Here is a 16,218-nt window from a genome sequence, read left to right as displayed (position 1 = left end):
TTATTTATCTTCACTGAGTGGACTGTATTTTTTTGGACTTCATGATTAATCTCAGGATATTATGACATCTGTGGGCCTCTGGACTCTATGATGCCAGTGGGCTAATGTCACTGCTGCTTGCGGCACAGATGTGAGAAGGTCTCACGACTTTGGGCACTACCATTCAGTGATTTTATGCATTGAGCATGTGCATATGCATTGAGCATTGAGCATAGGTGCATGTAATATGCTGTCTAACCACCATCATGGACTTTTCCAAAACCAGCCTACAAAGTGGATGCTTTGTCTTTGCAGATATGAGCTGAGTGTTGATGACAAGAAACAAAGCAAGAAGAATCCAGCAAAGGACAGAGCAGGGAAAAGCCCTGACAGCATCAAGAAGTTCTATTTTGGTGGCTCGCCCCTCAAAACGCAGCAAGCCAACTTCACTGGCTGCATAAGCAATGCATACTTCACTAGGTGCGTAGCATCCTCCTAAACACATTATTAGGCAATCGTTGCCTGACAGCTCGGGTAATAGCTCAAGAGAGCTGATTGATTTTCACAATAAAAATCCCTCTCTCATTTTGTGAGGCTAGACAGTATGTGTGAATACGTTTCTCGCCTTATTTTCTATGGAATCTTTTGGCGCAGACCTGCTATGTTGAGATATTGTTAAAGTGGGAAGAACTTGATGCAAATCAGCTTTCATGCTAATGGTGTTGGTGCAATGCAGAATTTGAATAGCTGTAATTTACACTTAAGTAGCTTACATCTCTGCCTTTAAAAAAAAATGATACTAAGGAATCTCACAGACATTGCTGAAGTTAGGAGTTTGGTCATGTGCAAATGGTCCAAATTTTTTTGCTCTTAATCACTTTATGAAATATTCTTATATAGATTTTAAAGCGAATTGGTGTTTCAGATTCAGACTATTTATGAGAGCATGGGTACAACAGACAAAGGTAGGATAGGCTGCCTACAATACTCAAACGTTGACTGATTAATCTGTAATTTTTTATCCACAATCCAAGAATGAAAAAGTCCACCAAAACATCATTTAAAATTCAAACGTAAATTACTGTGGTCTTTATTAGAAGAATTCCAACACTTGGAAAAAAGTTGTTTTTGTCATCCCCTCTTTGAAACACAGATTGGATCAAGAGGTTGAAGTGGAAGATTTCCAGCGGTACTCTGAGAAAGTTCAGACTTCTTTTTATGGATGCCCTGTTGAATCCCCTCCTGTTGCTCTTCTCCATAAGAAAGGAAAAAACTCATCAAAAGCCAAAGGAAACCGTAATAAAAAGGTTTGCTACAAACTGTGTCAGTACCACCTTAGAATTTTCCACTGTTGATACATACTCTGTCATGACTGTAAATTCTCCAAGTTATGGACACCAAAAATGTAACACTTCAGACATAGAAAAGGAAAGGATTCCATTCCCTTATACATTCCATCACTACAAATGACTGTCCTGATCCAGTGTATCTGGCCTACGCTTGCATCACTCCTTCTTAGCAGAACTGTAAAACAGAATTTCTGTCATCTTTTAAAAAGTCCTGCAGAAAAAGCCCATCTTGATTTCTTCTACAGCCTAAAGGCAATAAGCTCGCTTCTGTTCTCAGCTATGTCCACATGGCTCTCTCTACTGGGTGCAGCTAGCATACATTAATATAAATGAAAGAAAAATCCCTCTTCCAGCATGCAGATCTTTTGGCCCAAGCATGTTCTTTTATGTCTGTACTATAGCTTATATCATCAAAAACAGAGAGGAAGAGTTGAAAAGTGCAAAAGAATTGGATTATAATTATACAAAGGCATTCTAATTATCCCTTCTTCCCTACATGAGTATCTATAGTAGATATCTGTAAGGAAAATCTGACTTGGAACCATTCCTGGTACTTTTGTAAGGAAAAAGCATATTGTTGACTTGTATATAAATAATATTTATTTATTGATTGATTTGTTTTATGTCCAATAGTATGTAAATATCTGATTAATGGTTCTCTTTCTGTGAAGGTGGGAAGAGATAAGGACAAGATCTCACAACCTTCAACTGGCCTCAAAAAAATGTATCAAGAAGTGAATATGCAAAAAGACCCTCAGTGCCACTTGCCGATGAACCCCAAAGCAACTGAACACGCTTATCAGTTTGGAGGAACAGCAAACAGCCGGCAAGAATTTGATCACATACCAAAGGATTTAAGTGAAAGGTAAAGGGACTTCAGAAATAAACATGATAGAAGATCTTTGAAAGAAAAAATGACATATTTCTGCTGGCCTTTTTTTGTTATATCTTAGGCAAGTTTTTCAATAGAGTACATTGTTAGGATACATTAATAGGTATTTCAGCTGAGAAATAGCAATAAATATGATGTGTTTCTAGTTACATTCCTTTTGTGGAGTCTTCATCCGTATTGTAATTTTTTTCTTTTTTTAAATGTGTCTCCTTGCCTATTTGTATGAAGACTTTGAGAATGTAATCTCTAAACAAGCAGTGTATCATCGGTCTCTTTATGCAAGAAGTAATGTCATTAGAGCAGAGCTGGAAAACCTGATAGTTCACCAAGAAATGAAATATAGTTATGTGTTGAGTGGACATTGGCAGCTGTTTAATGCTTAGGAGTCTACACAGTGCTGTAGGACATAAAGCTATGAAAACCACGTCCAATTCAAGCCATAATGGAAATACAAGTAATTAATAATGAGTCGAGATATTGTGGACATTCATTTCTCAGGCTCCCACAGAATGCGCCATATGGTGTGTTATGACCAGCAAAGGATTGTGGTTTAATACTTTCCATGAAAGACTATAAATTCAACAACACAGCACTTCCTGGAAGCATACCAGACCACTAACTCAGAAAAGAAGAGTGCTATTTCCTGACTTAAGTAACAAAACCATTAGGTTTGTTTTAATTCAACAGTGTTTTCCTTAGGTAGTCCTGATGGTGCCCATATGAGATGGAAGAACGAAAACACAAACTCTAACATGTCCTTTCATCCTTACAAGATATATTCATGTTACAACTGTTATTACAGAATTTTCATTGTTATGCACATTTAAAAAAATAAAAGACGTATGATGTTTTAAAACAACTGATATTGGCAAGGGCCTAAGTGCGTGTGGAATGTACACACACATGCAATGGCGAATGTACAGGCCCTTCAGAAAATATCAGGAATAGGAACTAAGCTAGTCACCTGGAGTGAGAAGCAGGACTAATCAGTTCTGTCTCTATGCTACACTAATGCAGCTTTGCCTTTTTTAGACCCAAAGTAGTAATACCAATCACTCAAGAAATCTTCACTGCTTACCATGTTGAACAGAGCAGATATAATTTGCCATGCTGTAGTGGACTTAATGAGGACCTATTGGGATGCAGAAGCTTAGCAGCAAGTCTGGAATAACAGAAGAGATTTGTGAACAGTGCCATCACAGGAAAATTTATCTCTGTTCAACAGGAATGGAAATATATACACTGTCAGTTATTCATGGTTTATTCTGATTTTATTCACTCGAGAGATTTTGATTTTTGAAAATAAGTTCCGTGGAAGGCAGCTACTTCTCCAACTTTGAGTTCTACTCCAAAACTAATGGGAAGTTTCTCAGAAACACCACTTCCATAAAGGAGATATATATTCCTTAGGATAAGAAAAAAATCTCAGGCTTCCTCTGCTGCAGTTTGATTTCAGTTAATTATATCTGTTTTAATACTGATATTGTTTTTGTTTGCCAGAGCTCAGTTCTCTATCAGTCTGAAAACTCACTCATCTCATGGAATGATTTTCTACATCTCAGACCAAAAAGAAACCAATTTCATGGCCCTTTTTGTTGCCCATGGCCGACTCATTTTTATGTTTAATGCTGGTCATCAGAAGATAAGGATTAAGAGCCAGGAGAAATACAACGATGGCCTTTGGCACAATGTAAGTTTAAAAAAAAAAAAAAAAAAAAAAGACAATCAATCAGTATGATGATGGTACTTGTTATAATGCTACAGTAAAAACACTGATGATCTGACAGCTCAGGGAATTTCCATTCATGTTTTCACAATCACACCTATATGTTGGGAAGCTTCTGCCAAAACTTTCGTGCAGTATTTTAACAAGTCATTAACTAGGGACAGGAAAGTGAATCAGTTATAAAAATCCAGCAACTCCCAACACTGAAAAAAAATGACAGAAGCAAGTAGAATAGTGAAACAAACAAACAAACAAACAAAGTTAGCTAGGAAAGGAAGGATTGTTCAGCAAATTTCTTGGAAGTGCCTAAGCAAGGAGTACAGCTCTCTTAGGCTCCCTCTGTAGTCCAAGAAAATAAAATGACAATTTTAAGGGCAAGGTGAATTTCCCTCTGTAGGTACCCGTTTCTCCTCGATAACTACAAAAGAAGCCTACAATTACTAAGTTCCTAAATCGGGCACTTAATTGTTTAAAGAAGGTTGAATGAATCCAAACCATAAAACATGAGAAGTCCATGAAAATACTAACTGTGATAGCACTGTAGCAACCAATCATATATGCAAATATAAGATGAGGAGATCTCAGTAGACCTTGTGACACCTGGAATACCTCTGCCTTGTACCCTAAAATGGTAAGACTGCAGTTCTACTATCTATCTTTACATAAATGTGGAGAGAGTTGTCCGGCAAAAAGTATTGGCAGTCAGTAAAATGGGTTTGTAGATTATGATTCACAAGCTTTTCTCCTCAGACTTCTTACCTTCCGCTGGAGAGAAGTGTTCCCTCAACTGATGAAAGTAATCTTCCAAATACTTTTTCTCCGTTTCTAGGTAATATTTATTAGAGGAAAAAATATCGGCCGCTTGATAATTGATGGTCTCCGAGTACTGGAAGAATCTTTCAGTGGTAACACTAATACCTGGCAAGTCACTGAACCACTGTATATTGGGGGTGTAGCTCCAGGAAAAGCTGTGAAGAACATCCAGGTAAATCTGACACCCATTACATCATCCCATACCTCTGTGTACAGCTAATGCAAAAGTTGCCTGTAGGGATGAGTTCAAACAAAAGCATGTTTTGATCCCAATTTTCAGCATGCTGAGGAGCACACAGCTCAGTCTGAGTGGATAGCAAAGCTCCTGCAGGGCTGAGCTGGCGGTAACGGGGCTAGATATCAGTAAATTTGCAGCAGTATCTGGAAAGCCAGTGGTCCCTGAGGAAGAAAGAAATCTTAGCAACATTCAAGTTTAGGTGAGTCAGGGGAAGTTAGGTGAGATCAATTTCACTCTAAGGTCTGAGATACATGAGTTTCAGAGAGGCTTAGTGTTGGCTCAGTATCTCTGTTTTGAGACAGTACCTAGGAATCAGAAATCTGCTCTACATCTACGATATTGATGTATATAGGAAGGAGTGTCAAAGCAAAAGCAAACATAACCAAGACCCCTTCAAGGTAATCTTTGGTGATATGTGCCTAACAAGATAGCTACACTACTCAGGAAAAGTAGGCCTCTGCCTTGCCCCAGGGTTGTGTGGTATGTATAATACTGTCTTGCTCTAGTTGCACTTTGGTTCTACTAATCATGCTTTTCCCCCCACATCCAGATTAACTCAGTCTACAGTTTTAGTGGCTGTCTCAGCAATTTGCAGCTCAACGGAAGATCAATTACTTCGGCTTCGCAGACCTTTAGTGTAACACCTTGCTTTGAAGGCCCATCAGAAGCGGGAACATACTTTTCATCAGAAGGAGGATATGTTGTCCTTGGTAATACACTACCAAAATGTATTTAATAATAAGACTGTCATTTTCACTGTACTTCAAAATGGTATATTTCACTAAAGGATGTGGTAATTTCCAAGGCTGTGAGCTGTAAGGATTATTAGGTACAGACCATTATTGTGGTAAGCAGATGATGTTGAAAGGTAAGAACGTCACCATGAAACTTAATAAGTTGCTAGATAAGTATATCTATATGTGTGTATATATACATATATTTAAAATACTTAGAATAATTTCAGCAGAGAACACTTTATAATACGGTAAAAATTATAGATGTAGAAGACAATGCAGCTAAAACCAAGTACACCAGCAAGAGGTCATCCCTTAGTTTGTAATTAATAAAATAACATGCCATTCAAAAATCCTGAGGAAAAGCTTTCTGCATATCTTGACATTGAACAACAGCATGATGGACACATATTTTCTGTCATTGAGGCCTGTTGTATTCCAGGAATTGTTTTAAGAGGACTCTTTTGGTCACATAGGCTGTGATCTGAACAGGGAAGGAAACTGCACAACCCTATTTATATTTGGCAACAGCAAGAAGACCCACACAGTGTTTCTAATTCGCTCCCTGGCCTGCCAGCAGATTGAAAAAGGGACTTTCTGCTATTGAATCATCAAAGCTCAAGTGAACTCCCACTCACTGCATAAAGACTGCTGAAAGTCTAGCAAATTGCACAATAAGAAACTGCCAAAAAATCTAAATGGAAACTATTTTCTGCTGTCCATTTCATTGCTATTTTTTTTAACAGAATACCTATTTTTTTGAAAAATGAGAAACATACAGAAACCTTTATTAGTACTTCAAGCAAATGTAATCAAAACAAAAGTTGAAGTGGGTCATTGATGGCACACCATGACATCTCTTCAATTACGTGTACTGGCACATGTTCTAATACTTTTGAGGACAGGGCAAATAGGTTCCACCCTGGGACTTTGAATTTCCATGTTGACTTTAAGTAGATGTCCAGTTTTACCATTAACTCACTACATAAAGAATGTTATTCTTCTTCCCTCACAGATGAATCCTTCAGTCTAGGCCTGAAATTTGAAGTTGTTTTTGAAATACGTCCCCGAAGCAGCTCAGGAATTCTACTGCATGGCCACAGCGTGAATGGGGAGTACTTGAATATGCACATGAGAAATGGACAGGTATAATGAAGGTCACATTTCTTCCACTTCTCTGACTAGTTCCTCTACTACATACTTGGGGTCTGCTATATGCAGCTTTTGTCTTACAAATTTGCCATTACTCAATTCTTATTCCTCTGCTAGATATGTTAACTGCTTAGATTAGGCAACCCAGGTACTTCTTTTAACATACAAAAAAATAACACCAAAGACAAAATCAGATCACTTTACTGATACCAACGATTAATATTTAATGAGCAGAGCACTGTTGCTTTGGTACTGTTCTTTCATCCACACATTAAAAATGTATAACAAATACGGGGATTTGATTTCACTTGATGGATTTTTATTTCTTGTATGCTAGAAGAGTCTGAGTTGTGCTCCTTCTCTTCTTGCTTTAACAGGAAAAGGAGGAAAAGGCAAAGTTCTGATTGTCTGTTTATCCAGTCTCTAGACCCCTGGATTTTTCTAAGGCTGTTAATTGAATGAGAGAGGTTTGAAATTAACTCATCAGATAGTTGTTGCTGTTGCTACCTTTTTTCTGTTCATCACTAGACTCTGGATCCCTCCATACTAGGCATTCTACACATGCAACAATAAGCTGCAGTCTAAATAGACAAAACAAGCAAAGGCTTAGAACAGAAAAAAAAAATCTTTTTTTTTCCTTTTTGTAAAAAAGAAATTCAGAGACTAGACAGTGTGAATATTCTATGGCCACTGCAATGCACTACCCAATATCAAACTGTCAGCCAAACAGAAGGATATTTAAGTGAGGCTGGCTGAATCTCAGGTAGAAATGCAACACCTGGGGAAACATGCTGCCACTTCTCTTACAAGAACAGAACTTTACAATAGAGAATCTGAGTGGACAGTTCAACATGGTCATTCATCCTACCCTGAAGCAGGTGTCTAGCATAGGCGGGATGAGCTATCTTTCAGAGAATCTGTTTTTCTATATTTACTATAGAGAAGACAACAGGTGCTTCAGTAAGGTGCCTAACTTTTGACAGCCCATTCTTACAGATGTAGCTACTCGTTGGTAAATTAACAAAGAAATTACCATAGCACATTTCACTGCTATGTATCATGCCACACTTAAAGGCTGAATCTCTGTACAACTGCTCCAGCCTAGTACTTCTTCTGTAAAGATCTGAAGGAATACTGGCATGTCCAGAAGGTTGTCTGTCTTTCTAGCTGTATCAGTTGGCCTAACAAAAGCTATTGCCTCACTTTTTACTTCATACCTCACTTCCTGCATAATGCATATGCAATTCAAAAACAAAATCCATTATGGAAAAGCAGTTCTTCCTTGCCTGTCACTGCAACAGGTATGACAGGTATGCTAGTTACCCTCTTAGTAAGCATCTGTGTTTTTACCATCATCTACCTGCTCTCCTTGAATTCATTACCAAAGACCTGTTTTGTGACAACATTTCTGCTGGAGAAACAAGAATGATCAGTATGTTTAGTCCATTTTTCAAATGCCTTTATCTCTCTATATCAGTATAGCTTGTCTAAGTGATTTATTAAGGCGTCGCTTTCTCTAAAAACTCTTCATTTGCTTTAATCACTCCTATGTATTTTGTCCAAGGGTGGATGAAAGAGAAGATGAGGATCATTGCATTTTTGTTTGTTGGTGCCCTTGTGAAGAAAAAAAAAAAAAAGTTTTTAAATTTTCTTGGTTACAACTGCTCTGAAACAGAGATCCCCTAAAATTAAATATAAGTTGGTTCCTTACAACATTTTTAGCCAACAAGCTGTCAGTATCATCAGGGAAAACTTAGACATTTGCCAAGCCTGAGAGGCTGGGCTGAGTGTTTGTAGTTCTCTGGCAATCACCACTGGGAATCTTGTGCCCTGCAGCAGGGACATGGCGCTGCCCTGCCGCTGCTGTGGTGTTAGCACGCAGGAAGATATTCATCCACATGATTGATGCAGAGGTGCAAAATTGAGAATTAGGTTCACTTTCTAGCTCTGCCAGCGGCTTTCTGGTAAGCATGAAGAAATAACTTAGAGGTCATTCTTAGATTTCTCTATCTATTCTTTTCTCACATCTTGACTGTTTTTTTATACTCAGGTTTTTCATGACTGTTTTCCTTATTAAGTGGCTATCAAGATGCCAAAACATCATCTGATGCCTCTAAACACTAATTTAACACCCAGGAAATTATAGAGTAGAAGTACTAGAAAATTTGAGTGAAATTCTTTTTCTTTCTTTGAACTCTTCTCTGAGTTCAAATCAGAAATGTTTCAGAACTATTGAATCCTAAAAATAAAAATCAAAATCTGTGAATTAGATGTGCTATTCTAAGGAATTTCATGACCTGTTATTCTTTCACTTATGTATTACTCGTTTTGAGTGGGGAACACCGCATCATTACAACAGAAGAAAAAGAAGAAAAAAAAAGAGAACAGGAGGGGCTTTACAGTGACTGTTACATTGTTTTCCCCCAGGTTACTGTGAAACTGAATAATGGAATCAGGGATTTTTCAACTTCAGTGACACTGAAACAGAGTCTCTGTGATGGCAGGTGGCACCGAATTGCAGGTCAGTAAAACTTGATCATCCCCTTAAGAACAGTAACAGAGCCCAATTCTCCCTCCCCAGCTATCCATCTCCATGGACCAGTGCACTGGAAATGGGGTCATATTTTCAATTCTTCCCTTTCACCTGTCAAGATGCAAGTTCATAAGAAAGTGGCAGTCCTTTTCCTTGCTCAGACACAGGAACTGTAGGGTTTCCTGAGAATACAAGCACTAAGTTCCTACCAAACACCAAAAAGATGGATGCTTATTGTTCAGGGAACACAAGGCAGCCTAGCTGAAATACTGGCAACCTTTTCCAAGTCGTATACCAGATGATATTCTTCTTTTGCCAAATTTTCCAATTAGAGGTTAAATATACTGATATTTAACCCAATACTGGGCACACGTATATGCTGCCCTTACAGGTCAAATAGGACAGACCTGGGAACCCCAACCTCACACAGAAAGAGGTCTACAGTCAGGATTTTTTCCCTGTGGAAGACAGCAATCCTTCATTCCCACGTTTGAAAGTCAAAATGTACATCTAAACCTCAGGTACTCTGGACTCCCCTACCTTCCTGTCTGGGGTGGTCATTTGGGATGCCTTCCAGTGTCACATCCAGAAGAGATCTGAGTGTGTGCCCTTTCACCATGCATTCTGGTTTCCTTCTGAAGGAAGCCAAGGCACACAAGCAAGGAGGAAACCTCAGTGCATTCCAGTAGGTCCACTATTGGGAATGATTTGGCTACCAGTTTTACTCAGCAGCCCACCATTGTATGCTCATGCCCTGCAGACTAGACACAGCCACCAACAGTCAAGAATCTCGCTCAGAAGCACCCTTGCTCCTGTGCCCTATCTTGCATTGGCCCTGCTCTCTACCAAAATCTGCTCAGGTACTGTCACTGGCACTGATAATGGTTCACTCTTAGTCTAGTGAAAACTAAATCAAACCACTTAGATCAAACAGATACTCCTTTCTGTCATAAAAACTTCAGATGTTGCTTTTTAGCATCTTTTTCATCCCCGTTCCTTCTCCTTCCAGTTATTAGAGATGCCAATGTGGTGCAGCTGGATGTAGACTCTGAAGTCAACCATGTAGTAGGGCCACTAAACCCAAAGGCAATTGACCACAGAGAGCCAGTGTTTATTGGAGGTGTACCAGGTAAGTATTTGGCAGTTTTGTACTCAAATTTCAACACAGTTTACACAGGAAGCATAGAAGCTGGAGAGGGACTCTTTGCCAGGGTATGTAGTGATAGGAAAAGGGGTAATGGCTTTAAACTGAAAGAGGGTAGGTTTAGATTAGATGTTAGGAAGAAATTCTTCACTCAGAGGGTGGTGAGGCACTGGCACAGGTTGCCCTGAGAAGCTGTGGATGCCCCATCCCTGGAAATGTTCAAGGCCAGGCTGGGTGGGGCTTTAGGCAACCTGGCCTAGTGAGAAGTGTCCCTGACCATGGCAGGGGGGTTGGAATTAGATGGTCTTTAAAGGCCCTTCCAACCCAAACCATACTATGACTCTATGACTCTATGATTCTAAGCCTAGTTTTAATTTCAAAAAAAAAAAGAACAAAGCATACTCGTGTGAACAACCTGGTAAAATTCAAAGGCTCAGGAGCTGATCAGAAATGTTCTGCCTCACATTCTTGAAGAAAAATATCCTGCTTCATTGAAATTAAGACATCCATGGTTGCTAGAGAGTTGGGTATGGGCTCAGTTCTCTAGTCTGCTAGCTAGAAAAAATCACTATTTTCCACTTTCCTTTCCAGTAAGGGCTTACTGCTTTAAAGAAGTTATTTATTTATTTAGTTGTTTATTCATTTACGGGATTGGAAACTCACTGTAAATGGAGTCTCAAGGATTTGTTGCTGGTAGGCTGCTTTCCTCTTCTGCAAGCAATGGCGTCTTTGAACACAATACCAAACATGAAGATCCTTTTTCTGACTAGTGATTCCTATTGCACAGATGTCTGCTAATGTGAATTTGTGACTCACAGACCATCTGTGTAGCGTGGGACAAGATTACTACATTTACTTCCCTTATTCAACAGACAGAGCTACTCTGTTGGGGTTCATATGCAAACTGTAATCAACACTACGTGATTCAATTTTTAAATCATCTCCTGTACATTCCTCATTGAAAGCTTGCAGCATTATTTCTCTGTGCCTTGCATGTCAATCACGAGCAGCTCTAACTATACAATTTATTATATTGCTTATCTTGGATTAGTGGCTTGAGTGCAGGATGTTCTCATCCAACCAACACTACCAGGAGGAAAAATGAGCCCAAAGGGAATCATAAAATCTATGTGCACATGCCTGTTCACTCTTTAAATCCAAATTGGAGTTTTATTAGGATAGAATTCTTCCCAGAGAGGTAATATAAAGTGGTAATTGCAAATGCTGTTCTGCGTCATAACAGAGCTTTCTATTTCTACATTAATTATAGAATACTAACGCAATGCCATACATTGGCTCTCTATATACTATTATCACCCTGGCACAAAAGAATCTTATAATGAACTTCACAACAACAAACAAAATACAGCACTAACTATTACCAGGTAAATACAGTAAACTAAATGCAACCTAACAAATCAGACACAGACAATGATACATGTAATGTTAAAAGAAATTGCAAACATGCAGCCTGGAATTCATCTATTCTGTTACTTAAAATGCAGTCACCCAAAAATGCAAGATTGAACCTCTATTGACTATGTACTGTCAAGAATTTTACCTAAATGTAGATAACTCCCCATACTTACTCTAGTGGCCTCTGGAACACTGGCAGTAGTCCAGACATTAAATGACCCACAGAAGATTCAGTAAAGCTGCAGTTAGCAGCAAATTGAAAGGAAAGAAAATTTTTTGGAAGATTCTTATCACACACATAGACTAGATTGCAGGCACCAACATTCCTTTCATCCATGCAAGCTATTCAGTGGAACAAAAATATTTTTAGTGTATTCTGACTATTCCAAAAGCTAGTTACCCCAGTAGCTAAACTTTTCTATACAGCTAAACTTTTCTATAGAATTTGGGCTTTGGTTTTCTGGATGAACTGGTCACAAGTAGGATCTATTACAGCATGGGCTTTAGAATAGAGCACTGAACTGCAATTGAGGAGACTCAGCTTCCAGTACAGATTATGCCACCAAACTGATTATTTCAGTCTTCCTAAACTCTAACTTCTTTTTCCTTAAAATCTGTTTCTTCCAGAGTCTCTGCTAACTTCCAGCCTGACAACACGCAACTCCTTCATTGGCTGCATTCGTAATTTCATGATTGATGAAAAACCAGTCAGTTTTAGTAAAGCAGCTTTGGTTAGTGGTGCTGTAAGCATCAATACATGTCCAGCAGCCTGATAGTGCACTGCATCAATCCTGTAAAGTTTCTGTGGTTCTGTAAAGACCACAAGAAAGAAAAATAGAGCAAAAGTGTTCTACTCATCACCAATGCTGAGAAGAAAAAAAAGAAAAAAGAAAATATCAAGGATCCATCTACAGAAAGCATTATGTTTAAGGGTCACTTCTAATGTTTATGTGCAAACAAAAATCACTGAAGAATAAAGAGCTATTGCTTCTGCAGTTCTCTTACTATACCACAAGAGTGAGCTTTACCATTTCTTATAGTGTGCGTGGCCAATCTGTCACATGAAAATGTGGAATCATAAAAGAAATTTAAAATATATTAAATATGTTATTTCCAAGATAGATCCTGTATGTCATTTCATATTTTAGGTCACCATTTGTGTCCCAGGAAAAGATGTGCTACTGTCCATTAAAGAATAAAGCTATATGCTAGACTCACGTTGCAAATAACTGTGGTTAAAGATTTAAAAAAAAAAATCAACTCAATTACATATTCCTCAGTTAAATTGAGGGGCAGAGAGCATACTGTGTCAGCCTTAACCAGTACCTTCCCCAGTCACAACAGGAAAAGGGATTTAAGAGACTGAAGTGGTCTTGGCTCATTCTAGATGAAAAACTGCAAGCTCTGGACAGACTGGCACAGGGACTCCCTGGCAGATAGGATGCCATCACTGCCTCTCCACTTGTCTATACAGCCCCGTGTTGTGGCTCAGTAGCCACAAGAGAATGGACAAGAGAAGAGAGCATGGCTCCAGGAGGAGAGAGGAAAGCATGCCTTTCTTTCCACCAGTCTTGTCAGCTCTGCTTATGGTTTCAGCCCCATGCCTGTTCTGCCTTCTCCTGGACACACCTCCCATTCTTGTCTTTGCAACTCTAAGCCCCCAGGACTAATGGCCATCTTTTTCTGGGAGTGGTGCCCAGCCCTCTCTTTTCGTCACTCCACATCCCACCGTTCATAGTTTAGAAGCGAGCAGTGTGAGTATCCCTCATTACCAAGCACATTGGGGGTCCCCAAACCCAGCTGCCTTCAAATGTTGTATTTTTCTCAGATATCAAAAGCAATATGCCTGCTCAACTCTTTCCTGTTTCCAGCCACTACTGAGACTGTGAGTAGAAAACTTTTAGGCCTTCTGGATTGGGATTTTTTTATTATTGGGGCCAGAGTGATATCCTCAGGTCAGTGAGCTGGACTCCTAGTGGGTACTGGAGACTGTGCATGGTGTCAGGGCTGTGCAGCTGGGACAAAGACTAGAAAGGGGAGCAGAAGTCTCTCTTGGCTCTGACGCAGCGATTTGTTAGATTGGCCTAATCTATCTCTTGATGCCACAACTTCAGCTAAGCTTCCTCTGGCCCTGGGCTCCTGAACCCCATTGCTGGAGAGAAAAGAACAGCAGATACACAGCTTAGATAGGTTCGTTACAAGGATTACCAAAATTCCTTTCAAGGTTGTCTGCAGCTGCTAAGCAGAGATAGCTGAGAATAGCATATGCTTGTGCCCTCTAAGAGCATCACAGTTTAGCGAATGCTGGTATTAAGTGGAGCATTATATGTTAACTGGCACACATATACTCACAACATTTTTCCGTCTTACATTTACTTCAGACTGAAGCATATTTTCTCATATCTACATCCAAGCTCTGTCTGGTAAAAACAGTATTTTTCTTAGACATATTTGCTGCAATAAGATTTGGGTTTGTTCAGTGGTTTTACATATAAAAATGACTTTTCTGATTAATCAGTCCTTTGCATACTATATATATATATAAAACAAAAAAAAATACAGTAAAATAGTACGTGAATAAAATGCACATTAAAATTAATAAACTGCTACCATTCCGTTTACTTCTCTTTAATATAACCCCAGCTAATCAAACCCAGCAACAGTGTAGGACATCTTCCTCAAGTTTCCTCTCTAGGCCTCAGAGATGCACGTTTTCCCTCTGCAGAATAGGATTTCCAAAAAACAAAACAAACAAAAAAAAACCTACAAACTGGAGGATTCTTGTAGAGTCACGGGAGAGTAGAGAATAACTTGAGTTCCTCTGCTCCCAACACTCTCATGAACCTTGAAATTACCATTCCACACACACCCAAAAACTCTGCCTGATGTATTACATCACACATATCTGCAATCATTTCAAAGCTCCTGGTGTTTAGGAAAAGGTAACTGCCTAAGCAGAAATCTTCCCAGAATTAAATTCGTCTTTCTGTCTTAAAACTCATAGCTCCAGGGCAGAAAACACTTCATCTACAAAGATCTGGGAAAAAACTCCAAGTTCTCAGGTACATTGTTAGATTGTTCATTTGCATTTTCAATATGAATATAACTAGCTCAATTCTGCCGCAAGACTACAAAAAGAATAAAAAAAAAAACCTGACCTTAAGGAGCTTATACATTTCTTCTGACACCTTCAAGATTTTCATGTGTTGTTATATCATGGAGTATTCTGAAATTTGACATTTGCATGGCTATATAAGAAAGAATCCAACTTCAAGTTGAAACACTCAAAAAAATGCTTCAAAGTAGGCTATTTAATTAGGATCTCTGGCCCCTCTCTCTCTTATTTCTGAAGATCTGTAGAGATCTCCCACAGTTCCTATCAACTTTCTTTCTCCTCAGGGATCAAGAGTATGGACAATAGCCTGAAAAGTAAAATGAAAGATGAAAGGTTAAAGGTTTGACAGTAATTTCCCAACAGCCAACAATTCCAAGTAAAACAACTTAGTATGTGAACTAAGTGCTGATAAAAATCCAGGAATAACATTAGTTCAAATTCCAGTGTATTCTCCCTACAGCAGCATGTGACCTAAATAGTCAAATTAAAAAGTTGCTGAAAGCGTAGCACATACGTTCACGATGCACATTTGGCTCTTCTTGGGATTGGGATTTAAGGGTTATTCATGGATTCACAGTGGGCCATGTCAACTCATTTCCTCTCAATAACATTGTAAGTTACTCCTACAATTCAACTCATGTTCCAAAGCTATGCATGCTATTGCTGTACAACATCAACAATAAAAATTACTGAGAAAATAAGGGTAAGAAACATGCAGTAGTATAAGACTGGTGATTAAATAATTCATATGGGCAAGAAGTCTCTGAGGGAACTAGATTCATCTGTTTATACTATGGCAACCAGGAGCTTGAACTGCAATGAAACAGGTCAGTGTGTGACTATTTCTTTTGCACAGCTGAACTGCCTTCATTAAGCCTCCAAGCGCATGCATCAAGCCAAACTGGTAATTATGTACCCACTTTCTGCCCGTCAGACCTCTTTTGGAAGCTAAAATGTATGCCCATATGAATATGAAACTCAATGCATCCGTGATTCAGAATGTTTCCTACCTCAGGGAGAACAATCATTTGCCATCACAGACCTCTTAATAGTACATTGGAAGACAACACCTGGGGTTTCTTTCTGCTGTCTTATGTGCAATGGAGCAAATCCCACTAAGATGAATT

At 38.9% G+C, this 16,218-nt stretch overlaps 1 protein-coding gene across 1 annotated transcript in view; it reads left to right on the top strand.

Annotated features, from left to right (window-relative positions):
- The window catches only part of LAMA4 (laminin subunit alpha 4), a 96,778-nt gene extending 84,029 nt beyond the window's left edge, over positions 1-12,749 (top strand). Inside the window, exons 29-38 of the mRNA XM_035538342.1 lie at positions 295-459; positions 1,133-1,286; positions 2,000-2,193; positions 3,721-3,910; positions 4,776-4,931; positions 5,548-5,707; positions 6,747-6,877; positions 9,311-9,404; positions 10,426-10,545; positions 12,604-12,749. Coding sequence (XP_035394235.1) covers positions 295-459; positions 1,133-1,286; positions 2,000-2,193; positions 3,721-3,910; positions 4,776-4,931; positions 5,548-5,707; positions 6,747-6,877; positions 9,311-9,404; positions 10,426-10,545; positions 12,604-12,749 — 1,510 coding nt within the window. The remainder of the gene's footprint in view (positions 1-294; positions 460-1,132; positions 1,287-1,999; positions 2,194-3,720; positions 3,911-4,775; positions 4,932-5,547; positions 5,708-6,746; positions 6,878-9,310; positions 9,405-10,425; positions 10,546-12,603) is intronic.
- The last annotated feature ends 3,469 nt before the right edge of the window (positions 12,750-16,218 follow it).

The sequence above is a fragment of the Cygnus atratus genome, chromosome 3, assembly GCF_013377495.2.
Source record: "Cygnus atratus isolate AKBS03 ecotype Queensland, Australia chromosome 3, CAtr_DNAZoo_HiC_assembly, whole genome shotgun sequence".
NCBI lineage: Eukaryota > Metazoa > Chordata > Aves > Anseriformes > Anatidae > Cygnus > Cygnus atratus.
This window is presented reverse-complemented; position numbering and strand designations above follow the sequence as displayed.